This window comes from Drosophila serrata, unplaced genomic scaffold (genome assembly GCF_035046125.1).
Source record: "Drosophila serrata isolate PLE 108 unplaced genomic scaffold, ASM3504612v1 contig_276, whole genome shotgun sequence".
Lineage (NCBI taxonomy): Eukaryota > Metazoa > Arthropoda > Insecta > Diptera > Drosophilidae > Drosophila > Drosophila serrata.
Window position 1 is genome coordinate 8,200,261 of NW_028257174.1, and position 24,554 is coordinate 8,224,814.

Below are 24,554 nucleotides of genomic sequence, written 5' to 3' on the forward strand. Positions count from 1 at the left end.
ACCGCACCATGCTACTCACACACACCTCACACCCAAGAGTGTGAACGTAAAATGTATAAAATATTGGCTGTCTACACGAATTCCAGGCAAGAAACCAAACCAAACCGAACTGAAGCGGGGAATTCAATTTATATGCAAATTATATGCGAGCTGAAGATGTACCAAAAAGGCAAAAAAACCCAAACCCAAACCCAAAACCGAAACTTCAAACCGATACCGTAAGCAAATACCCAAGCTGATGTTCAGAGCTATGTGAATTTTTAATGATATTTATTAAAAATGTAATTATGTAAAAGGAGACACGATGCGAGGCGACAGGGAGAAAATGCAATAAATAAGTATTCAACCATCCATCCATCCAAGCCAATTAGCTCAGGTGAAGTATCGCACATCACCCTCCTCATCATCATCAGCATCTCTCAACTTATAGGAATAGGTGGGTTTTTCATAGCATTTGGGGCAGGATTTTTCGGTGACCTCCTCGGATTCATATTCCTCCTCGTATGCCTCAGTGGTGACATATTCCTCCTCATCGTCATCATACTTATCTTGGTAACTATAACATGGCTTCACCGTGGTCTTTTTGGGCTTGCTCTTCTTGCCCTTCTTTTTGGCCAACTCCTTCTCTTTTTTGCCCTCGAAGAAGGCCAACTCCTTGTCCTTTTTGGCCTCGAAGAAGGCTAGGTCCTTTTCCTTCTTCTCTTCCCACCACTGCTTGAACTTCTCCCACTCATCCTCTTTTTTCTCCAGCTTGGCCTCCTCTTTGTCCGAGAACAAATTGAGGAAATCCAGCTTCTTGAGCAGCTCCTTCTGTTTTTTGGCCCCGAAAAGGTCCAATTTCGACTCCTTCTTATCCACAAGATCCTCCAGTTTGGGCAAATAGAGGCTGTGGACCATTTGCAGAGCTATGGGGGCCAAGAGTTATGAGTTATGTCCAGTGTCCCCTGTGCTGTGCTGTTGTGGTAAAACTCACCAAAGCAGGCCAGTGCCAGCAGGATTAGCTGTTGTCCTCCGAAACTTGGCATTGTTTCGCTGTATTTAGTATTTGGGCGCTTCTGCTTGATTCTTGACTCCTCCGGTTTCTCTCGGTCTCTGCTCTAGCCCAGCTGGCCTTGGCTACTTATAACCCAAAAATCCAAATCCAAATCCAAATCTGCAGAAACTGCAGCTGGGGGGAGCACGTGCTGCCCCTCGTCCCGGCGATAAGCACGTGCATTGGCCAAGCAATCTGTCAAGCTCGCGGCATATTTGGGCCTGCTGCTTGCGATACTGATTTTGGGATGGGTTCAATGCTCTGAGTGCACAGAGAGAAATTATTGGGCGGATGTAGTGGAAAATATAAAGCCAGAAAATATATACCGAGCCAGCTTAAATGTCATAATTTTCTGGCTACTAAATTGCATACTTTCTTAGTGAGTTTATGCTATATAAAAGTATAGGAAATAATTCATTCTATTTTGGTGTTATTTTCTGATCAAAACTTCTTGATATTTAAAAAAGTTATATACAAAATTGTACTATTATTATATATTGGTTTCTGCCAAAATTAAAGGGGAAATTTTTTTATGTGCCTTGTAAGCTTAACTCATATTTTTGCAGACACAAAAATAATTTAAGGTACACTTTCTAAATGAAGATTATTTCATAAAAAAATATACAATATTTCCTCATTAAAAATTAGCAAATTTCTGCTCATAACTAATTTATATAAATAGTTTAAAGTACCTAATAATTATACAAATTTTAGATTATTCGGGAATCTTTTTTAGGCAACCTTTTCATCTTAAATATGTATTTTTTTCTGATAACAAACTACATATTAAAGAAATACTTTTTTAATGAATTCCTACTCTATAAAACAAAGAAAATATTTCCACCTATTATGTTTATATATTTCCTAATAAAATATTAGCTTAATAAATATATCAAACTTATCACATAAGCAAATAAAGCAACTTTGATTGAATATATCAATTTTATGTAACTTCAAACTAAGATGTATAACCTACATTAAAGACCTAAATAAAGCCTTGATTTGTTGTTTTCAGTGTAGGCCTTTGGGGTCAGCTGTCACTTTGATTAGTCCGGCAGTTATTTTGGCAATGTTGGCCAAGATTTTAATGCTTTGGCTTGAGACTCCGACTCGACCTCGGACTCAGAGTCGGAGTTGGACTGCGGAAGCAGGCGTTGCTAATTGACTCGACCATTATCATGGGGTGACGGTGGACTCCGTATGGTGTAGCATAGTGTTGTGGAGGTGGTGTCGTTTGCCTGGCTGGTTTGGCCTGCTTTTTGCTGATGTGTTGAAAGTGGAACTTAAATTGTATTTGCTTAGTGCGCCTCCCCCACAAAAACAGGCAAAGCACACACACACACAGCAGAGAACCGAGCCACAGCACACTCACTCCTCGGTGTGTGTGCGGCTGGGTGTGTGTTTGTGTTGGGCAAACAGTTTGCCAAATTAATTGCACACCAACTGTTTATTTGCCTGTTTGTCCGCTTGTGTTTTATGAGTTTTTCGCCTGTTTCCCCTGTTTTCAGGTTCGGAGTTTCCATTTTGCTTACCCCATTTGCTTCCTCAAACTTTGCTCCCATTAATGAGTAGGGGGAGCATAGGGGAAGAGCAGGGTAGATTGTGGAAAGAATCCCCCCATCAGATTGGAATGTGTATTCCTGTATCTCTGTTGAATTGTCTGAGCTGTTGCCGCACGCAAAATAATTATCTCCCTCGGTTGAATAGAGATTTTTGTGCATGGAAATATGCTCTGGAGAATGAGGTAGAGCGAAATAATTGTTGAAATTATTTTACCTGCATTTCTTCTGTATGAAAAGAAATCTATAATAAATATTCTTAGCTGGGTAATGGTTATTTTATAATTACTTAAATATTAAAAAAGAGTTTAATGCTATAAAAACACTTATTAACCACCTTTCTTTTTCAACAACTTTGTTGAAAATTAAAGCAACCAATATACCCTACACTACTACCTCACAATAAAGTATTTTTACTATCAATTACCCCAGAACACTAATCTATTTTGCTGCTTTGTTCACAACTTGGGTGGCAACACGCTTTTAGATATGATAGTTACTAATTTTTATAGCAAAGTCAAGTATTTTCACACTTAAAACAATTACAGAGTAAAGTCGTAGTAGTTTTTTTTGCGAAATATTTCTGTATTTAATTATCATATATAATGCGAGCTTAACTAATGAGATGTGGAGCAGGGTATATGGCTCAGTCTACTTTTTGCTGAATACTTTCAGCTACTTGGGGATCCTGTTATTGGCAAAGTTTCCTAGCTCGAGGGGTAACCCCAACTGGGGTTCCAGAACATTATTTGGGTTAAGGACAAGTTCTTCGTAATCATCGCTAAAATCATCACCACCCGTGGACGTCGTCGTTGTCCTGGCTGTCGTAGTTGTGGTCGTAGTGCTTGCCACCGTTGGGGCAAAGGTGGTCCTACGGCGATATTTCCTTCCCCTGCGTCCCTTACGACCCTTGCGTATCCTACGCTGTGATCCACCAATCGTGTTCGATCGGCTATAAATATTCGGATAGGGTTCCATTGTGTAAACTGTGTATGCTAGTGGTGTAGTGCTCGATGTTGTTGTTGATTCTGTTGTAGTTGTTGTAATGGGTTGTGTTGTAGTCTCTGTTGTCGTTGAAGTCTGTGTTGGTAATGTGGTGATTATCGGTGTTGCTGTTGTGGAAGTTTGTGTGGGAACTGTTGTGATAACAGGAGTTGTTGTGGAAGTTTGTGTTGCAACTGTTGTGATTATAGGCGTTGTGGTTGAAGTTTGTGTAGCTGTGCTTGTGGACAATGAAGTTGTGGTTGTAGGTGTATCTGTACTTGTGGACGACGTGGTGGTTGAAGTCGGTGTAGTTGTACTTGTGGACAATGTGGTTGTTGATGTGGCAATTGTTGTGACTGCAGGTGTGGAGGTTGAAGTTGGTGCCAGTGTTGTGGTCGATTGTGTTGTTGTTGTAGAAGTCTGAGTAGCTACAGTAGTAGATTGTGGTGTTGTGCTTGATGTTTCGGAACTGCTTGAACTGTCAGAGGCAACTGTAGTGGTTTGTGGTGTTGTTGTTGACACTTGATCAGTGGTTGATGTGGATTGGGTTGTTGTAGTGGACGCTTGTGTGGTTGTTGTAGAAGTTTCTTGTGTTGTTGTTGAAGATGATGTGCTTGCTGTTGAAGTTTCCTGGCTAGTGCTAGTAGATGATTCAGTGGATGAACTAATTGTAGGCTGTGCAGTTGTAGTTTCTGTTGTTGTAACTTCGGTGGATGTGGATGAGGTTGCCGTTGTGGGTGTAGTTGATATCTCGATGGTGGTGCTGCTTGAGGAATCAGTGGTGTTGGTGGCTTCTGCCTCAGCAGCTGCTATAATCTCACTAATACTGATCATAATGGTCTCATTTGAGCGTGTTCCATTGGCCGATTGCTGTTGATTATTCGAACTGGTGATCGTGGCCAGAAAAGAGGAATCCTGACCCACTGTCGTACAGAGCTGACAGGCTGAAAAGAGCTTGGAATTAGCATCACATGGCACATGGCACAGGGCAGATGCAGTGGCAAAAGCAGAGCCACCACTAATTACCTAATGTTGTCACCACAACGAGGGCAATTAAATGTTTACGTGACAGCAGCATTGTCGACGTGCTGCCTTTATTTCCTTTCTTTGGCTTGACGTTTCCTTAATTAGCCCTGCGAATCGATGTCGTCTCTGGGCGTACTGCTCAATAAATTTGGCTAATTGAACTGATTTTCCAAGAGCTCAGATGGTCCAGTTTTATATTGATGTGGCACTGGCACCACGTCCGGAAACGTGTGGTCCGTACGTGCGATAGCCGATTAACTTATCGCGTTTCCCCGACGATTTCAATCTAGATGCGCCACCTGCTCTCGATCGTTGAGGGGTATTTCTCCATTCTCGACCCATTGAAGATGTCTCGATACCCCCATTCCCCCATACCGGAAGCAGCAAATGTACACTTGTTGGACTCTTTTGGATATGTACGAACATTGTATTTGCCGGATGCACTTCACTTTGTCACGTAATCTTGGCCAACTAAGTCAAAGATTAAACCAAAAAACATGGCTTAGTCTCTCACTTCGAATGCAGTTTAATCGATCATTAATGAATATATACGAGAGTATCAATGAAAATATATGACTAATTCTATTTCTTCAAGAACCACATATAAAGATTCCTTTTTAAAGGAAGTGTATTATAACTCATAACTAATATTTTAATACCGAACCCCATTAAATTTATTATATAAATGGTTTGGTTAACTTTTAACCCTTTTATACGTAGTTTTCAAGGGACAAAACAAACACAATTTAAAGTAATATGTTTGCTAAGAGGCACCTGTGACAAAACAGTAATTTCTACCCACAATGGCTTCCTTAATAACCCAAAAAAAAAATAGATAAAAAAAATAAATGTGATTCAATAAAAAAAGTATAAATCGAACAGACATTATGGCATCGGATTAGCACTGATAACAAGCAACGAGTGCCATGAAAATTGTTTAATTGTTGGTGTTAAAAAAAGCACGCAGTATTTTAATTAAGTATTTACATGCCCTTTGCCCCCCAGCTCTACTCTCTTAGCCAGCGGAAAATTGTAATTATTTACCGAGAACGTGACGAGTGCGAAATGCGAATTATAATAAAAACAATTTGTGGAGACAAAAAAACATAAATAATACAACGAACATAAAAACAAACAGGACTTGATGGGTGGCTTTAAAGTTTATGAATAAATAAATCTGTAATCTTATGTAATCTTTGGGGCACTGAGAAAAATAAATACAAAAGGAATTATTATTAATTTATTTACTTGGAAAAATTAATAAATACAAATTATTGCAGAGGTTTATAATCTGTATTATATCTTGTTTAGTTTATCTAGATTTCAGATTAATTGAGTGCATTGCACTTTATGGTGATTTTTTCCGGTACATCTGCCAAGTTTGTGACGTACTATTTGCCGGTGATTACGTTACTCTGATTAGCCGTAAAGCACGCTCCGGATAGCAATTGCCGTACGTGTGCTTCGACATAATAGAACTTCTCCGGTTCGGGCCACTATAAAAACCAGAATCGATCGAGCTTTAACAAGGTAGTCGATACTTTTCAGTACAGCAAGCAACATGTTCAACAAATCAATTATTGTGGCTCTAATTTTGTGCGGTGTGTTTAGCCTGATAGAATTTGTTTCTTAAAAGGATTTTAATAATTTGTATATATTTTTTTGTTGCAGCCTGCTATATGGGCACCATTCAGGCAAATTTGCCTGTAGCTCCAGCCTTGATGACAGCAATGGGTGGGGTTGGTACAGTCGAACAGGCTACAGGAAATCTTCCAAATCTTCCAAATCTTCCAAACCTTCCAAATCTTGGAACCGGAAGTAATTCGCCGGTATCAAGTGTTGGTCAACTTACAAGTGGTATACTCCACACATAAGAGTATCTAAAGTCTTCTCTATGATCAAATTTTTACCATGAGTTTTTGTTTCAAATCAATTTTATATTATTTGAGTTTCTTTTGAAAAATAAAGCAATGTTCTATGAGTATTACAACAAATGGTTTGCACATATATTTCAGAAAGAGAAGAAAGATCCAGCAATCTTCAAGCGTTGACTTACATAAATTAGGGACTTTAGCCGAAACTAATCTCTGGGCTACGTGAGCTGTCGGATCCCCTACGAACACGTAGGACCAAATTTGCGACTATTTATAGTGGGGCCCACAGCTCAGTTAGCCGCTTAAAGATGTCGGTCCAGAAGGTATTGTTCGTTGGCCTGCTTTGTTGTAAGTTATAAGGGAAACCTTAACCTTTTGTTCCTTGAACATATGTATATTTTTAGCATATATACAACTATTTTTCAGTGCTGGTGACACTGGCTTGGAGCTTGCCTAGTCAGACTCTAAATGTTACAGGGACAACGTCAAGGAAACGTGAAATTGTGAAAAGCTTTGTGGCCGAGGTAAATGCCTTGATAGCCAAATTAATCAGGCAGTTGCAGGAGCTTACGGCCATCAAATGATTTTAAATGTGCAAAAAGGAAAACTTAATTGAAATAAAGAAAAAGTAATTTACAAAGTTTAACAATTCAATTTTAAAGTTTTGTAAATGCAAAAGGATTCAACAGTTTCGAATTGGGAATTATAATACAGAAAAAAAGCCTTTGAAGTATAACTCCTGCTCTAGTGACAGATCGCCTTTGTAAGGACATTATCCTGATGACAGTTTTGCTTACATCATCATCATCATCATCATCATAATCATATTCAACGGCTGGCGGCTGACTGTCCCGCACGAGTTGACTTTTGCCAAATGCCTAAAATTATGCCACACGCCAAGGCATAGAATATATATATATATATATATATATATATACATTGTACACAAGAAAATGTGTTAAGAAAATCTTAACGAAATTTCTCACGTTTGCCATAATTACGAGAAAAATACGTGACATGTGTCTTGACTGCAAAATTTACCCAAAGAACTGAACAAGGGATGAGGCAAGCAGTTATGTTGGGGTTATCGGGTTGGGTTTTTTGGGTGGGTTAATGCATATATATGCATATACATCTATATATATATGGAACAACGGGTGCCGAGTTGTAAATGGCAATAATACCAATAAAAATCTGGGTACACTCTTTGCCGAGTAACGATCTAATTCATAAAAATCTCTTGAACAAATGTTTTTGTGACATTAATAACGCTTGGCCTCTGAATAATTCAGTTATTTATGTGTATTTATGGTATCTGTATAAATATATATATATTTTCCGACTTTTTCTTTTGGGTTTCTTAAAGTCACTTGTGGTCCAAGGGAGAGGCTTCGTTTTCCCTGAATGTGTTGCGTGATTGAATTGCGGCCTGATTGACAGTTGACAGTTGAAATTGATTTGGCTGTGCGCGCGGTGGTTGAAACAAGCCATCCGGCGAAGAGAAGATGTAGATGGATGTGATGTGATGGAGGACAAAAGGACGAAGGAGTCAACGGGAGACTGAGACAGCCACACACTTATTAATCCCCCGAGTGCAGGCGTGCATAAGTATCGGGCAAATGGATTAGAAACTTTGATGTTGCACTGGAAAAAAAGAGGAAAAAAATCTAAAGCAAAGCTAAACTTTAACCAAAGGACTCAATGCCACCCTCGCACCCTGTTGCTATTTAATTAAGTTGAACGAGTGTGAGTGGTGAGTGCTGGCATATGGAGAAAGGTCCAGTCTGAATGAGGGTGACTCCTTCTCCCTTTCCATTGGTCCTTGAATATACATCACCCTTCTCCTGGAACTGGAAATGGAACTGCATTCCATCCATTGGCACATTTGTGTGACAGTTAATGAACTGCCGTCACTCTTTCGCCCTTTGTTTTTTCGCTAATCAAAAGATACAAGCGGCATGTGAGCGGCATACGCAATAAGGCGACAGAGTGGAGTCAATTAATTGATGGATGATGTGCACAATGAAAAGCGTGGGGAGAGCAGAGAGTGGGAGAGAATCCTAGGAAAATTCTAGTTGGGGAAATCCCCCCCTTAAAAACGAGACCCATAAAAAGTTGACAAGCTATACAAGAAAATGCTGTAAATATGCTTGGAAAATGAAGAACCTCTTATAAACTCTTTTAAAATTTAAAATTAATTTTAAATTTCTAATATTAGTAAATATATATACTCTTAACCATATAAAAATCAGAAGGGAAACTATATATTTTTACATTTTTAAAATCTTGTTGAAGCCTTTTCTGATCAGCATCGCTTTTGTCTATAAATTCCCTTATAAAAAAACCTTTTTACTGCAAATAAATCATTTTTAACTACCTAACTCCTTTAAATACTGAAAAATCATATAAAAAGTGTGTTTTAAAAATAAAAAAAATCTACAATCAAGTGAAGTTTTCCACTCAATCACCTGATCACCTAATAAACTCTGCTTTCCAAAAGAAAACACAGACACACAAAAGACCTTTTCAATGAGGCTTTTGAATACATTTTGTACTTTCTCTCTCTCTCTCTCTCTATTTGGTAGCTATTTTGGCAGGACAATTGCCAAACGTCTGTTTGGACCGGCGGGTGCTCATCAAGGATCCAAGGGTACCCTAGGACTAGTGTATGTATTGATTGCTTTGACAAATCTGAGGCTTGTGTAATTTCATTACAAAACCTCCCGGAACCGGCAACGGCACGGGGATTACCACAAAAGCATTTTTCGACTCCTCCTCGTCGTCGTCGTAGTCCTTGTCGATATTCCCCAAAGTGAAGCAAGGACACCAAATAAAGATGAGGACTCGTAGAGGGGAAGGCAGGGAATGGAATTGGGAATGGTTGCTGTATTCCAGATGCCTTTTTAACCCCCTCCCCTGCCCTCCTGCCGAGTGTTGCATAGGAAAATTAAATTCAATTGTGTGACAAGTTAATCCTATTTCTCATCTCCCAACTTTTATTTAAGCTTCATTCTTTATGCATTACATGCGAACCTCCGTTTCGAGTGGCATGGCAGTCCATCAATCAGTCAATCAGTCAGTCAGTCAGCCAGTCAGTCAGTCAGTCAGACTGTCAGTCTGTATGTCTCTCAGTCTGGGGGAGCCAGTCATAGGCTGTCAGAAATGTTTGATACGCCGCTGCCGGCTTCTCCTGTCTGCCTTTTTTGGAGTCCTGGGAATGGGCAGTATCCTTCCCCCCTTGCCAAAAGTGAAAGCGAAGGGTTGCTCTCGTAGCAAATCCCATGGGAGCTGGAAGAGTATGCCCCGCCTTTATCCCGCCCTCGTAGCAACACTTCATTAAACGCATAAAGCAATAAAATGTTTTTGGTGAATGAAACAAGGACCAATGCCATTTCGAAAGGATGCGAAAAAGGCTTCTGCTGCCACTGTCTGACAGCTTGACGTTGCCTGTTAATGGCAGAGGCGGCAGGAGCAGCAGCAGGATCAGGTGCAGGAGCAGGAGCTAAAAAGGTCACCCTCTCATGTCCCGGCATCTTTCGATTGATACACTCGGAGTCTGGGGAAGCCTTAAAGGTGCCAGACAGAGCACTTGATTTTTTTTTCGGTGGGAGTGGAAAATCTATACAATTTTTGTATAAAAGATTAACTGCCAATTATCCAGAGGTAAAAGGGAATAAAAGGAATACCCAGAAATGATAATTCTTCAGTCTAGAAAAGGACTTTTGAACGTAGAGTCGTAGTATTTTAAAATCCTAAACTTAAACTGTTTATAAAATCTATAAAGTCTAAAAAGTCTAGATGTATAGAGTTGAAACTTTAAAGATTGAAAGCATACAACTTAAAACTTAGTTCCTTAGAAACTGGCTTCAATTTAAGGCCCTTTCCTTAACCAATTTAAGATATTTTGAAAAGGAAGGCAGTTCTATAAGGTTATTGCTATCTAATTAGACCTTAAGCTGTTCTATATGTTTTTAAGATAATTCCTAGACCAATTCCTTATAGTATAACCCTACATTTAGATACTCCCTGGTGTGGTTATAATGAGAAAGTTGCATGACGCCAATTTATGACGTTTTGGGGGTAGCAACTACTACTATGTAGTGGAAGTTCAATCAACTTTCCCGGCAATGGACAGCCATACCGTATGCTTGTCACGCCCCCATTTGGAGAACCCTTAGCCCTCTTTCCCTCTCTCCTGGCAGTAAGCCTTATCCATCACATAGCCAGGAGCCAACATCATTCTCATCCATCGGCATCATCGTCATTGTCATCATTGTCATCATGATTGTCCCTGGGTCGCCATTGTCTGGAATCGGGATGCGAGTATAATGGAGTAGCCGGAGTTGTATCTTTATTACGGTAATTGCTCATTGAACAGGAAATTATTATATGCGTGCTCTCCACGTCCACATCCATTTCTCTCTCTCTCTCTCTCTATATCCCTCTCTCTCTCTCTCTCTCTCCCTCTCTCGCTATGGGTTTGGAGAGAGACAGGAACCCTGGCCCTGGTAGATGGAATATGCTGCTGCTGATGATGATAATAATAATAATAAGAATAATAATAAATGGCACACGGATAATGCGTCCACAGGTTCATACACACACACATAGACGCAGGCACGCAAATGGAGGCACAAATCGATCATATGTGTGTGGTTTCTCTCTCTCTCGCTCTCTCTTAGTCTTCCGGTATCATTGCCACCATTTCGAGATCCATTTCCGGTATGCAATCACCTTCGCCCATCTGTCCGGTGGCTATCGATGGCTCACGACGATTCCAAACAAACATATTATCACCGGCACCCAATATCATGCCGACTCTTTGGCGGATGAGCAAGTGTCGCAAATGGATCAAGAGCCACCTAACATGATGCAACGATACGAGGAGAGGATGCACTGCGGCCACTGTTCGCATATCCGGTCCCATTGGTGTTTCCGTTTCCGTTGCCGCTGCCGCTGCAGCTGCTGCTGCCACTGTTGCTGCCACTGTTGCTGCCATGGCCGCTCCCGTTGGTATGCCGGCATCCCGGAGACGCTGCCGCAGGCGACGATCGGTTCTCAGTTGATTCAATCGCGACCGGAAGGGAAACATGTCCAGAAGTTGGTGCTCTTCTTCGTTATTTTTTTATATATATTTTTTTTGTATTATTTTTATTTTGTTTTGGAATTTATGGAAATAAGATCGAATGTGTTGTATGCCGGTTGGGAGATCAAAAGTAAATGAAATTGGTAAAAAGTAGAAGCAAAGGTGACTGTGATTTGGAACTACTAGATTTTAGTTATATTATACTTCAAATTGGAAATTATCTTTAAAAGATTCTAGAGAAAGACTCTACTGGCTTAGCTAGTCCACTGACTTTACACATACTTTGCTTACGCCTGATGCATATTTAATTAAACTTTCACCTCTTCAAAGAGAAGCAGCACCAGCAAAGGCAAGGAATCCTTGACAGGATGGGCGACAGGAGTCCCAAACACTTTGGTCTCTTGCTTCAATCATTTCGTGAACCACCCCACAAAGGGAGTGACAGGTGGCTCCCATGTTGTTCCAGGTCCTGTTTCACTTGCTCCATGCTCCTGCGGCTGGCTGGTAGCTGGGAAGGCCGTAGAAATACTTAAAAGCAACACGACAAGCTTTAATTAAATCAGTTTTAATTAATGCAAAATGCGAAATTTTCAAAAGACGTCGTCGCCCCCAATGGACTCAAATTGCCGACACAACATGGAAAACAGAGAGAGCCAGGAGACAAGGACCTTTAGTAGAGTAGACCATGGCATGGGGACGAGTCTCCGTTTTTGTTTGTCGCATAATTACAACTCAATTGTAATCCAATTTTGGCCAGGGTACCAGATATAAATCCAATTCAGGCCTACACTCACTCTCCCTCACTCTCTGGTGTCTGTGTCAACTTTTTTGGTGTCAAATAAATAAACTTTTGACAGTCGGCAGACAGGCCAGCGGGGGTTCCCCACATTCGCCACAGACTCCTCCTTTTTTGTGCACACCGGAAAATGTAAATTAGTGAAAGCCCTGACATTTTCCGAGGATCTGTACTTCCTGAAATCAATGTTCGTCCCCCCCTTTGGATGGGAAAACTCGGACTGAGACTGAGAGAGCTCCGCTTGATAACTGCAAATTAGTTGCACATGTTCCACATGGGCCACAACTCAAAACAAGACGTGTTTGCACTAATTTGGCCAAAATCAACAGCTGTGTGTACATGTGCTGCTCCCTAGGCTCCTTGCTGTGTGTCTAAGTGTGTGTGTGGGCGAAGAAAACTCATCATAACTTTCTTATCAAAAACTTATTTCTTGGCTCTCCTCTCAGATGATACCCAACAGCAGCGGCCGAACCAAAAATATAAGAAAAAAGAAATAAAAAAAAAGAGAGAAAAGAAAAAGAAAAAGGAAAACGAGGAGAAAAATGAAACGAACAAAATTTTTGGGGCGCAAAAACGACAAGGAAAACAGAAAAATTGCCTAGAAAACTTGTTATAATTACACACTAGGCAGGCAGGCAGGCACGTGAGTGTGTGTGGAAAAAGTTTATACACTCGGAGAAATACAAGAAAATAAATACAATTACTTTGCTTAGTTACTTTGCCTAAACAATTAAACAATGCTTAGTGCAGATAACAGACAACATGTTGCATTAAACATGTTGAGCAGCATTCAAACAAAGGCAAGTGTTGCTAGAACATGTTGCAACAAATATGAGAGTATTAAAAATAAGATAAACGACAAGGAACAAGTTGTAAAGCTATAGTGACTATTAAATACCCGGTATCTAAAGCAATTTGCTTAGGTTCATTGTCTAATTATGCTAAAATTGGTCAATAAACTTTAATTAAACAATGCTTAGCGCAGATAACAGACAACATGTTGCAAGAAACATGTTAAGCAGCATCCAAATAAAGACAAATGCTGTTAGGAACGTGTTGTAAGGAATATAAAAGGTATACAAGTTAAGAAGGAGCAAACTTACTTATTTCAAAGAAAAACTTAAACTTAAATGGCTCATAAAAATATTCTAAATTAATACAGAACTTAAAAAAATGTATAAATAAATATATAGTTTTGTTTTCAGTGCATAACTAAGACACTGACTAACTGCAAGGGGCAAGAACTTGGTAGTGGAGTAGTTGGAAGGCATGCATGGAGAGCAGGCAACATATGTTGGACTTTGGCGCAAACTTTTGGCGAGTTTTCGGGGGGGACACATCCTCATCTTTATACCCATCCTCAGTGTCTCATCCCCCATCTCTATTCTCCATCCACATCCCTATCTACACCCCCCATACTCCATCCACATCCACATCCTCATCGACGAGGATTCCCCGAGTGGAACGTGTGCGTTTTGTGGTTGAGTAAACGCACAGTTTAGGCTCAGAATGCAACAGCTGTGACCCCCTCTTCAAACTCCATGTTGGAGTTATGCCGTCTGCTTGCGATCCGTGACAACTTCCTTCACTAATCTCCCCCCTCCCGATGAGTCACGACCAGGATAATTGTTATGCCAAAAGCTAGGCTTAGGCTTAAAACTATAGCTTTGTGGAGGTCACAACAGGTTGTCGTGAAATTTAGTTAATATGATTGTAAAAACTATTTTAGTAGAAGGTTTATAGGTAAAAGGAAGAAACTTTAATGATTAAATTATTTATAATTTGATTTCATTTAAAATGATATTTGTATTTCCTTAGACAATCTTTGAACTAGCAATTTGACTTGCAAATAAGTTAAGGTACATAAGTATATGCAAATGGTGTCTTTTTAAATTATTATTCAGGCTAAAACTAAAGGGATTATGTTCTTAGATAATACCAGAGTATAATTTAAACTATTTTTCGTTATAATTGATTCTATACTAATTAAATTTTTAACAGGAAATCAGAATATATATGACTTTTGGCAATCACTAGCTTTTCCCCATGATAAGCTCTTCAAAATAGTTGCAATATTTCCTTTTTAAGGCTTTAAATCAATATTTATCGATACTTTTAATTGATCATTTTTCGATTTATTGAAGCTTTAAAAAAACAGCATAACTCAGTCAATAATGGTTTAATTTTAATTCAGAAAGCTGTCCTGTGTTAGTTTTTTAAAGGTTTATAAATCTGCCTACTAATCTTAGCATTTTAAAATTTTTTAATTTTTATCAATTTTTTGTTGAAAATTTTAATAATAATAATCCCTAATAAATATCGAAAATTTTAAAAAATTAGTTTTTCTGTCAAAGATAGCTAGATCGATCCGGATTTTCATGCTGATCAAGAATATATATACTTTATAGGGTCGGAAATGATTCCTTCACAATGTTAGAAGCTTCTGACTGTACTTGGAATACCTGGCAAAGGGTATAAATATATATATGTACATTACATGTATATAAAAATATATGGAAAGTCGGTAAACAATCAAAAACCCCAGCCACATGATGCCAAAATTTGTTTCTTATTCTTATTTTTTTGCAAAAATAAAAAACTGCAGAGAAAGCTAAGGGAATTGTTAACGAAGGTTACCAGGCGGCGAGGACAAAAAACGGATAAATACTACCGAAAAGTGTAAGGGACCAAACTTTTGGGCCAACTTTTTGCCAGCAAAAAAAAAAAAAGAAGGAAGGAAGTAAAGGACCAAAGAACCAAACTGTTGGAAAATGCCTAAAAATCGTTTGGGCCAACAACCAAAATAAATATGCCAATGAAATGGGTTTTCGGGAACCAAGGGTTTGAGCAACAGTCCAAGGAGCGGGATCGGAAGGAACTGGAGAGTGAAAAGAAGCAGGACCTGGAGCTGGAGCTGAGGCTGGAGCAGACGGAGCCATGTGCTCGCATATGCGGGACACGTACTTGCGCTATAATTATTTCGTACGTGAGCACGTGAGCCGCCGGGAAAGACAATGCTCCCAAGTCCAGGCCATAGAAAAGGGGGATCACCTCGACTCGCCTTGGAGCAGCAGCAAACCAGAGTAGAGTGACGTCTAGCCGGAAAAAGAAGAAGACATTGTGAATGGCGCCGCCAAGTTTAGCATAACCCCACATCAGAGATGCCCAAGAATTCTATACTCCGAAAGATATATGTATGTAACAATTGGCTTTATATACTTGTAACAGGAACTCTTGTTGTGGGATCATCATCTTCACTTAATTAGCAGATCCACGATCAGGAATAAAATCAGCAAGTAGACAAGCAGAATGAAAATTGATCCCAGTGGATTGTTGATATTGATATTGATATTCATCGCAAACTTGTAGCTCATTGATATGCAGCCAGATTAGCAGAACCAAGAAATGGTAGCGTAGGTAACATCCATTTATGAATAGACCAATTAGCAGCAAAGCACCCATCATATAGATCCATACACCCGACATCATGCAATTTGCATCACAGTCACTAAAGTCAGGGCAAAGTTTCACCAGAATATTGGGAGCAACAGTGATGGTTGAAATAATGTCGGCTATCAACAGTTCCTTTATGAAATTATGTAAATTTGCCATTATATCTTTTTATTTTGAATGAAAATTTAGGAATTGATGAAAATATTATTTTGGAAAAAGAGAGCTGACGACGAGCTTCAAAGTGATTTGGAATTTTTTAAAAATACTGTTTCTCTTAGGGTTCCAAGTGTGGAAGTAAATTTCAGGGATTACTTGTTACTAGATTTTTAGATGCTTTAATAGGGTTTTTACAATGTTCGAACTTTTAGAGCTCTTTAACAAAGCCTTAGACTTCTTATTTTTTTACCTTAATGTTTGTTTTTTCATCCTAAAAAAAAATGTATATAACCCTTCTTTGTTTTATTCATTTGATAGAGTCTAGCCAATTAAGGAACCCAAAAATAAAAAAAGGGAAGTGACTTAACAACTCTTATTCAGGACATCATTAGCACCGCAATGATCGACCGCATGCCGCTTAATTCACATAAAAGTCACATAAAGTAAATAAGTTTGATTATAAGCCAGAGAAAAGGGCAGAAACAGCAGGGACACAACAAAAACAGAGGGTGTTGTGCCTTAAAACACTGCAAGAAATTCATACAAATACATGGCCTCATATAAAAATCAATTAAGGTATAAGGTATTAGTTAATATAACATCCAGGGTTCTATACAAGAAACACAGAAAACTTATCACTCTATGTTTAATTAAAATATCAAACCTGTTTCTGCTAAATTTAATATTTCACGTATTAACACATAGACTTCTGTCTAGTGTATCTAAAGTCTGACCAGGACGATCTGAACCCAACAAAAAAACAGATCCTTTCGCCGCCGCCGCCGCTGGAGTAATTAACATTCACAAATGAAAATGAAAACGAGGAAATGCAGCGGTCACTTGGACTGACTGGATTTTCTGTCTCTTGTGTCTCTGTGAGCGTTCAAAAGTTTTTAATAACCCGCAACAACAAACATGGCAAGGATGCACGAGGACCAAGGCACAGAGGCACAACCGCCAACAGCCACAATAATGACACACAAAACTTTGACAATGTAGTGCGTGCGTGCAACTCCAAAGGCAAACTGAATCCCAGGATACCAAAAACAAAAAAAATCCATACCCATATACCCTTTCCCCATACCCTAACCCTTAGTAGCCCTCACAGGACCCGCTTCGTTGTCCAGCGGAAAAGGATTTCTGCCACAACGAAAACAGCAATGAAAACCACAAAATGTTGCTCGTAAACACACACAGAGAAATCAAAACCCAACAAAAAAACTTGCATCCTATAACAACTTTGTAGCAAAAGGAAGAGATTAAAATGAATTTAATTCAAGTAAAGTAAAAATTCATTAAAAATTAAAATCAATCTTCAAAAAAAGGTAATCAGTAGCAAGTCTTTTTTGACAGTGTCGAGGCGTGGGTGTGTGTGTGTGTGTGTATGGGGGTGTTACGCGGCCAGCATACGCAATATCAAATTGCTGACCACACACCCACACCACACACACCCCACACACACACACACACACGCACACTCGAATGGGCATTCAATCGCTTCGAGTGAGCAACAATTGAAGCGGTTTTAAAATAAACGAATGCGGCTTATTACGGCCCACTCACACACCCAGACACACACTCGGACACACTCACACCCGCACATACAATAAAATAAATGTCAAATTGAAATTGACATCCTGTGACAGCAGCCGCCAGGAGCAAAAGCATTCGCAGAGGTGTGTGTGTAAAGAGCGTTTCGCTGCGCTTCAGGGCGGATATGGTTGCGGATGTAGATGAGGATGTGGATGAGGATGAGGATGTGGATGATGCCCATGGTCAGCTTTTCACACTGTAACCAATTAAAATTGGATTAGCCCTTCCCCCAATACCAGAGAGAAGAAAGCCAGCCTAATGAAGTGGTTCAATGAACTTGCCTGCTTTTGTTTTCTAAGGTTAACAATTAACTTTTAAGAACAAAAGATTTGTTAATAAATAAAAAAGCAAGAAAAGGTTAAACTAAATCTTAAGAATATATACAAAGATGTTTCAGAAATCACATTCATTCTAAAAACCCCTTAAAATGCTTTTAAAAGTATAGAAAACAATTTGTTATGTACTGATTTTCAGGGTAAATTGTTTTTTTGTACGGTTTAAATTTTAAAAGAATTATTTTAAACACTTTATAATGGGAGTGTGAGGAAGTTTTCTATACTTAATGATCAAAAATCGATTTTTCTTATTTTTGAAACCTTGCCACGCAGTGAAGAACTCATTTCCGATCCTATAAACCATATATATTCTTGATCAGCATCAACAGCCAAATTGATCTAGCCATGTTTTAAGGACATCTAATTTTTATACATTTTTTCGAAATTTTTTAACGATGGAATTCGTTAAAATTGAACAAAAAATATTCGAAATTTAAAATTTTTTTAAAACTTTAAAATTAGTAAGCAGGTTTATAAACCTTGTAAAAACTAACATAAAACAGCTTTCCGAATTAAAATTAAAGCATTTTTTGCTTAGTTATGAGTTTTTGAAATTTTACTTTAGTGCAAAAAATTGTCAAATAAAATATCAAAAAATTTCGATTCCAAAATTATATCTACCCTTCTTGTAGTAATTTAAATAGCTTTATTTAAAACCTCTTTATATTTATAAAAATCTCCCTATATTTATAAAAACTACCAACAAAATTTATAGTCATCATCGTCTCACCCAATATTTTTCCCATCGAAGATGACTAATTATTTTGTCATCAGCGATGGGGCTAAAGGACATGAGCTTTTCTTCACTTAAAAATATGTAAAAAACAAAAAAAAAATACAACCAAACCACTTGGATTATCAGTCAACCGAATTCAATGAACTTGCTGCCAGAAAAAGCCAGTAACACCACACACACACACACATACTTTGAACGAAAAAAGGACACAAAACCCTCATCAAAGTGTCGTTTACGATGCTGGCGTCACCTGGCCGAAAAGATCCTTGAGTGTGGATTTCGCTGGAAGGCTTTCCCCTCACTTTCTTTATTTTTAAAGACTTTACTTTGATCAGAGCGCGTGGCTAATAAGATTTTAAAGAGCATTTATGAATACAAAATAAAGTTATAGAAAAAAAAACAAAATCAAGTGAAAAATGGTAAATGGAAAATGGGAAATAGCAAAGGCAACAACAAAGACTTTAACCCCCACCTTTAAGACGGGTCTAATTTTATTAATGTTGCCAATTTTCAACGGGTGGCAGGTTGGGATTGCCTTTGGGCAGGGTGTACCTAGGGTGTAAGTGTTGGTTGTGGGTGTAGATGGGGGTGTTGGGTGTGGGTTACAGGTAAGTGCCCCACGGGAGGGTGTTATGCCCTCTGCCTTGTAGCAATAAATGTGCTGCTTACGCGCGCAATTAAATATGAAATATTTAAGAGCCAGCAGCTCGGCCGGGTAACGATTACTTATACTCTCCCCACTCTCTTTCGCCCTGCCTCATCCTGGTTCGTCCTTTCCACCCTGCTAATTAATAATTTTTTAGGCAATTCAGCTGAATTCCAGGTGGCAAAACTTCGGCTCAACTTGACTTGACTTGATTAAGTTGCTTTTTAATGAAGTTCAAAGTGATTTCACTTGCAATTAATATACCTCACTCCCCCACAGTCTTTTCTTATTTCTTTACCAATTTTCCTAGAGTCCTGCCTCCCTTCACCGTCTGCAATGATTGATGGCGGTCTGAGTGGAGGAAAACTTTTTGGACAAACTATTTTCCGGCTACTTGCCGGATTTAAGCATAAAAGCATATCAGTTTGGGGAGGTTTCTTTAATATTTACTATCAATTTAATACAAATAAATGGAATATATATCTCTTGATTAAATATTTTCCAAATTTTAAAAGCATATTTCAAGACTAAGAAAGCTGCTAGCTTTACCTGGCTTAGTCCACTCCTAGTGAATTCTGATTAATAACCTCCAAGCGGATGGGATTATGCCTCCTTCCTGCACCTACCCAAAGGATAACACTTATCCTCCCCCCGAAAACAATGACAACAAAAAAACGACTAATTGAAGCTGCTGCAAATGACTGCTGGTAAGAGTATCAGGCAAATATCCCCACACAGAGAGCGTATAAATAACCATAAATGGTGTGCCTCCTTGCCTGCAGGACATTTTTGCGGTTGAGTTTTCTTTGCCGTGTGGAGAAAGGAGTGCCTGACAATTATTTACACTCGAAAGTTTTGCCAAGTTGGCCGAGAGCGAGTGAGGACAAAAATGAAGTTGCAAATGCTTGCTTTTGCCAGGAGTTGTCAGGACATGCGAACATGTGTATCTTCCGAGGGCTACGAGTTATGCCCCGTGAAGATGGAGATGAGCGAGCAGCTGAGGAAGGGGGGCTGAGAGAATTATGCAACTGGAAGCCACAGGACGGCACTTCTTGTTGTCAACCTGGCGATGCCACAAACTCCCAGGTCCACTTCGAACTCAACTCTGGCTCAGGCATCGAGCTACGGTCTCCGGTCTCCGGACTCCGGACTTTAGACTCCTGTTCCTGCGGCTCCTGTTGTCCTTGCAGACAATTAAGCAAGGACAATGCGCTGCACAGGCTTTGTAAAAGCTCATGCATGCACAAACACACAGAGAGAGGGAGCCCGCACAGAAGGTCCTGGCAAAACCACACGGCAAGAAAAAAAGATCACAGGAATTGCTTTGGGATTGACTTTTTCAATACAGCGCAAGGACACTTGAGAAATCACTAAGAACAGCCTTGAATTTCAAATATTTTTATGCTTAATATTCAGCTATTTCAATATGTAAAACCATCAACTCGTAGAAAATATTTTTATTGTGCACAGCTTCTACTTATCATAGCATACTTGGGGGCTTCTTGTGGCTAAATATACTGGTTTTTTTAACCTAATATTTTGATATACTTTTTATTTTGTTCTATGCATAGGAATACACCTGGCTTGCTCCTTTCTCCCTACTCCTTCCGGATGTGTTAAGCCGTAGAGCCGGGGAAGTTCATTGCCGAAACTTTCTGTCCATGCAGGAAGCTCCTTCTGTCGTCCTTCGGCAACCATAGTCACAATTTGCCAGCCTGTCAGTGGCTCAGTACGTTTTTGCCTGTGGCAAATTACAAAGCATACCATGATTTACCTAATTGCACCGCCCACCAACACCACCACCAGGATAACCCCACCTGAAAATCACCGCACCCTTTTTTTTTGTATCACTTATATGGGATTTTATTGCTGATTATCCGATTAAGGAACTTTTATAGATGCTTTCTATTTGAAGACTACGTTTTGCTATATGCTATCAATATATTTATATTTATCAATCAAGATTTATTTTGCAAATTGAATATAAAACTTATCGAGGGTGTAAAAAATCACAAAAAGTCACAAAAATTCTAAAATTCCTAGAAAAAGTATCTCAAATTAGACTACAAAATATATTTTAATATAGAATTTGTAATTTTAACTCTTTTATATAATATTTTTACCTACTTCTTAAATGGATTTAAGACCCCTCGGATGTAGATTAGTATTAGAATTTAAGAAATAATTCCTCCATTTAAATCATTATTCTATATAGTTTATATATTTGTTTTTGTTAGTCAATTTCTGCTGTGATTACGTACTCTCCCTTTCGCTGTATTGCTCTGATTGTGGCCCAATTTTTGCAGCCCATGACAAATGCCTAGCAATTACACCCGCACACTCGCGCACACACACACACACATACAATTTGGCAAACAAAATTTACAAAATTTTCCAACCCACACACACACATGCTGTGTGGATAAAATAGAGTAAATTTGCAGTCGCTTTTTTCTCGCTTCTCGTGGCTCCAGCTGGGGCTCAACTTCATTTGCCATACAGCCCAAATTCATGAGCATGCTCAACTGGGGGTCAACTATGGACCAACCAAACCCATCCATCCCAGCTCAGCCCCTCTGGCTTTGACCCCCTGTGGAACTATGGAACTATGGATCGCATCGCATCGCATCGCATCGCATCGCATTGCCCCCCTGCAACCATGTTGATGATGATGATGGCCGTGGCGATGGCAATGATGACAACATGTGCGCCTAAGCGTCGACTATAAACTGCGTTGGGATGGTGCAGGAGCAGGAGCTGAAGGAGGAGAAGGAGCACGAGCTAGGCCAGGAGCTGGAGCAGGAGTTGCAGTTTGGTGGTTGCAAAGGGTTGATTACTGGCTGGGTGGGGTTAAGTGTCGCAACATGCCATCCGAAAAGAGGCGCAGGATGAGTCAGCTGCTTGATAAGCGAGAGATGAGCGAACACTTTTGTTGCACTATAAAAGGGAGAGTCCTTTGGGTACAACAAGTTTCCTTAAATATATGTATATTATGTTATGAAGATTTAAATATTGAATTCTGTTTTATAATTTCAGTTTAATATTTTAACTTAAGGCATCGCATAAAACTAAACAAATCTTATACTAACTTTGAGCCAATTTTAATAGATTTATAATATTGAAAAGAAGATTTATATATAAATCCCTGCCATAAAATCAAATTTAATATTATCCTTAAAGGAATTTCCAAAAAGTTTCAATATCACTTAAAAACAAAAAAAGTTTTTAATTGAATTAAGCAATGGCATTAAAAATCGATCATTTATAAGCTAAAAAATATTCGTATTTTGACTAAAATAATATAATATTTTAATATAATAATATAATATTCATGCCCTGCAAGGGTATAATAAGTACAAATAATAAATTGCCCAGAAATAAAAGGTAAACAAAACCTGCTGCTTTACACCTTTCCAACTGTCACAAAAAGTGGATCCTCAAGAGATCACATTATTAAAATATCTCTTTTAATTTTAAGTTCCACTTTACAGGTTGATAAGAAACATATATTGAGGTACCAGAGTCGGGGGGTGAGGGAAAAATTGGTTTTGCAAAAGCATAAAAAAGACAAAGATAAGAGAAAGAACAAAGAATGTATTTTTCACTCACCCCATTATTTGTTGTTGTGTGGATCGATCTCAACGGTAATTCACCGTTGAGTGAACAACAAAAACCTTTCTTAATTGAAGGTAAAAGCACACTTTTAAACATTGTCTTTGCCAAAAACAATTAAAAACACTATATTATATTGTCAAAAATTAAAAAACGCGACAGGGGGCCTCATCTCCATTGTGTAACACTTTTCACTTCGACACTTGTTTTAATACACTTTTTTCACTTTCACATTAAAAAAAAAATAAAAAAAATATATTCAAATCACTAGAAAAAGCACTGTAAAAAAAAACAAAAAATAAAACACAACAGAGGCTGTTCTAGGCCTTGCCCTTACTTTACGAATATTTTTACTTCACTTTAATTTAACTAAAACTTTTGGCAAGTTTGTTTTTGCTTTTGCATTGTAAGTTGTTCACCTTCTTTATGTCACCGATGAGCACTGATAAGCAATGATCGATCAGCGGGAGAAGTTGCGGGAGAAGTTGCGGGAGAGGTAGCGATGATTTAGGTGCGACAGGGAATAGAATCCAAAGATGATGTCGTCCAGTTTCCAAAAAGCTTTTAGATTCGAACTAAGCCTGGAAATACAAATGTAATTTGATTATATTATAACTTAAATCATAGATGATCATAGAAACAAATAAATAATAAATATATATGGTATAAGTTTGACTATATATTTAAAAACAGTGAAATTATATTTATAGTCTCTTAATTCGTAATCGTTCCCAAGGAACCTATATTATATATAGTCATACAATTTTAAGAAATTTAACCCTTTTTATAAACTCCACATAAAAAACGAAACAAAAACAAAGTAGAGACAGAGCATCATCTGCCCGGTGAACATTCAAACCCAAAGCTCTCTTCTTGCTCGTCTGGCGGCCGGCCGAGTTTATTCCCTTTTTATAAACATTATGAAATTATTGCTGTCGCAGGCACAACCCCAGCCAGTGCCACTGCCACATCCCCTGCCACAGCCACACCCACAAAACCGCAACTATACATAGATATAGCAACAGTGTGGGGGAGGCAGGAGGGAACCCAGACTCCGGGGGCAGCCATTGTTGTGCGCCGTATGCAATCAGCCACATGCAGTGATTGTCCACTTTGGACATCGATGGGCCCCCATCTCTGGTAGGAGCTACAGCCATTGAACCGCAGCCATCGGAACCGCCCAATAAACAGGATGCCACTGTAGGAGCAGGAGCAGGAGCAGGAGCAGGAGCAGGAGCAGAAGCAGGAGGAGAAGCGACGACCAGGACAGCGTTTATCCTTTGGCCAGGCACGGGCCATGCAAATCGATTGATGTTGATTAGCATAAATTGTCTGGACCGCACTGTGCAATGAATAATTTTGGCGGCGCTGACATGCCACGCCCCCAAAGCTACACACACACCCCCAAACAGTGGGGGTCAAATAAATAGCATTCAAAACTTAAGAGTAGAGAGAATTTTATGTAGAAAGCAAGATAAAGTCTTCAAATATACTCCTATTTTTATAAGTTATATTATAATTATTAGGAATATTTGATTATCTTAAATATTACAACATTTTAGTAACTATTTTTGCCAACTTTATTGTTCGAAAGTGTTTGTGTGGAAAGGGTTTATTAAGTGGCGCTGGTTTGGGGGGACTGCCTTTTGTGCAGGGCTTGCAACT

At 38.9% G+C, this 24,554-nt stretch overlaps 4 protein-coding genes across 5 annotated transcripts; 1 reads left to right on the forward strand and 3 right to left on the reverse strand.

Moving 5' to 3' along the window:
- Positions 1–269: 269 nt before the first annotated feature.
- Femcoat (femcoat) lies at positions 270–1,079 on the reverse strand. The gene is made up of 2 exons (XM_020949859.2): positions 974–1,079; positions 270–905 (listed from the first exon to the last, which is right to left on the reverse strand). Exons 1-2 carry the CDS (start codon positions 1,023–1,025, stop codon positions 373–375), a joined length of 585 nt encoding a protein of 194 aa, XP_020805518.1. The 5' UTR covers positions 1,026–1,079; the 3' UTR covers positions 270–372.
- Positions 1,080–3,182: 2,103 nt separating this feature from the next.
- On the reverse strand, positions 3,183–4,746 carry Muc4B (Mucin 4B). The gene is made up of 2 exons (XM_020949821.2): positions 4,603–4,746; positions 3,183–4,520 (listed from the first exon to the last, which is right to left on the reverse strand). The coding sequence occupies exons 1-2, from the start codon at positions 4,652–4,654 to the stop codon at positions 3,268–3,270; spliced, it is 1,305 nt and encodes a 434-aa protein (XP_020805480.1). The 5' UTR covers positions 4,655–4,746; the 3' UTR covers positions 3,183–3,267.
- Positions 4,747–6,088: 1,342 nt separating this feature from the next.
- LOC110181887 (uncharacterized) lies at positions 6,089–7,130 on the forward strand. 2 transcript variants are annotated; one of them, XM_020949817.2, is made up of 3 exons: positions 6,089–6,203; positions 6,274–6,824; positions 6,903–7,130. In XM_020949817.2, exons 2-3 carry the CDS (start codon positions 6,785–6,787, stop codon positions 7,058–7,060), a joined length of 198 nt encoding a protein of 65 aa, XP_020805476.2. In that variant the 5' UTR covers positions 6,089–6,203; positions 6,274–6,784; the 3' UTR covers positions 7,061–7,130. The 2 variants fall into 2 exon arrangements, with proteins under 2 accessions (XP_020805476.2, XP_020805475.1); XM_020949816.2 differs by lacking the exon at positions 6,903–7,130 and having other exon boundaries at positions 6,274–6,596.
- A 3,675-nt stretch (positions 7,131–10,805) lies between these two features.
- LOC110181921 (uncharacterized) lies at positions 10,806–11,698 on the reverse strand. The gene is made up of 2 exons (XM_020949856.2): positions 11,080–11,698; positions 10,806–11,004 (listed from the first exon to the last, which is right to left on the reverse strand). Exon 1 carries the CDS (start codon positions 11,566–11,568, stop codon positions 11,155–11,157), a length of 414 nt encoding a protein of 137 aa, XP_020805515.1. The 5' UTR covers positions 11,569–11,698; the 3' UTR covers positions 10,806–11,004; positions 11,080–11,154.
- Between the last annotated feature and the right edge of the window lie 12,856 nt (positions 11,699–24,554).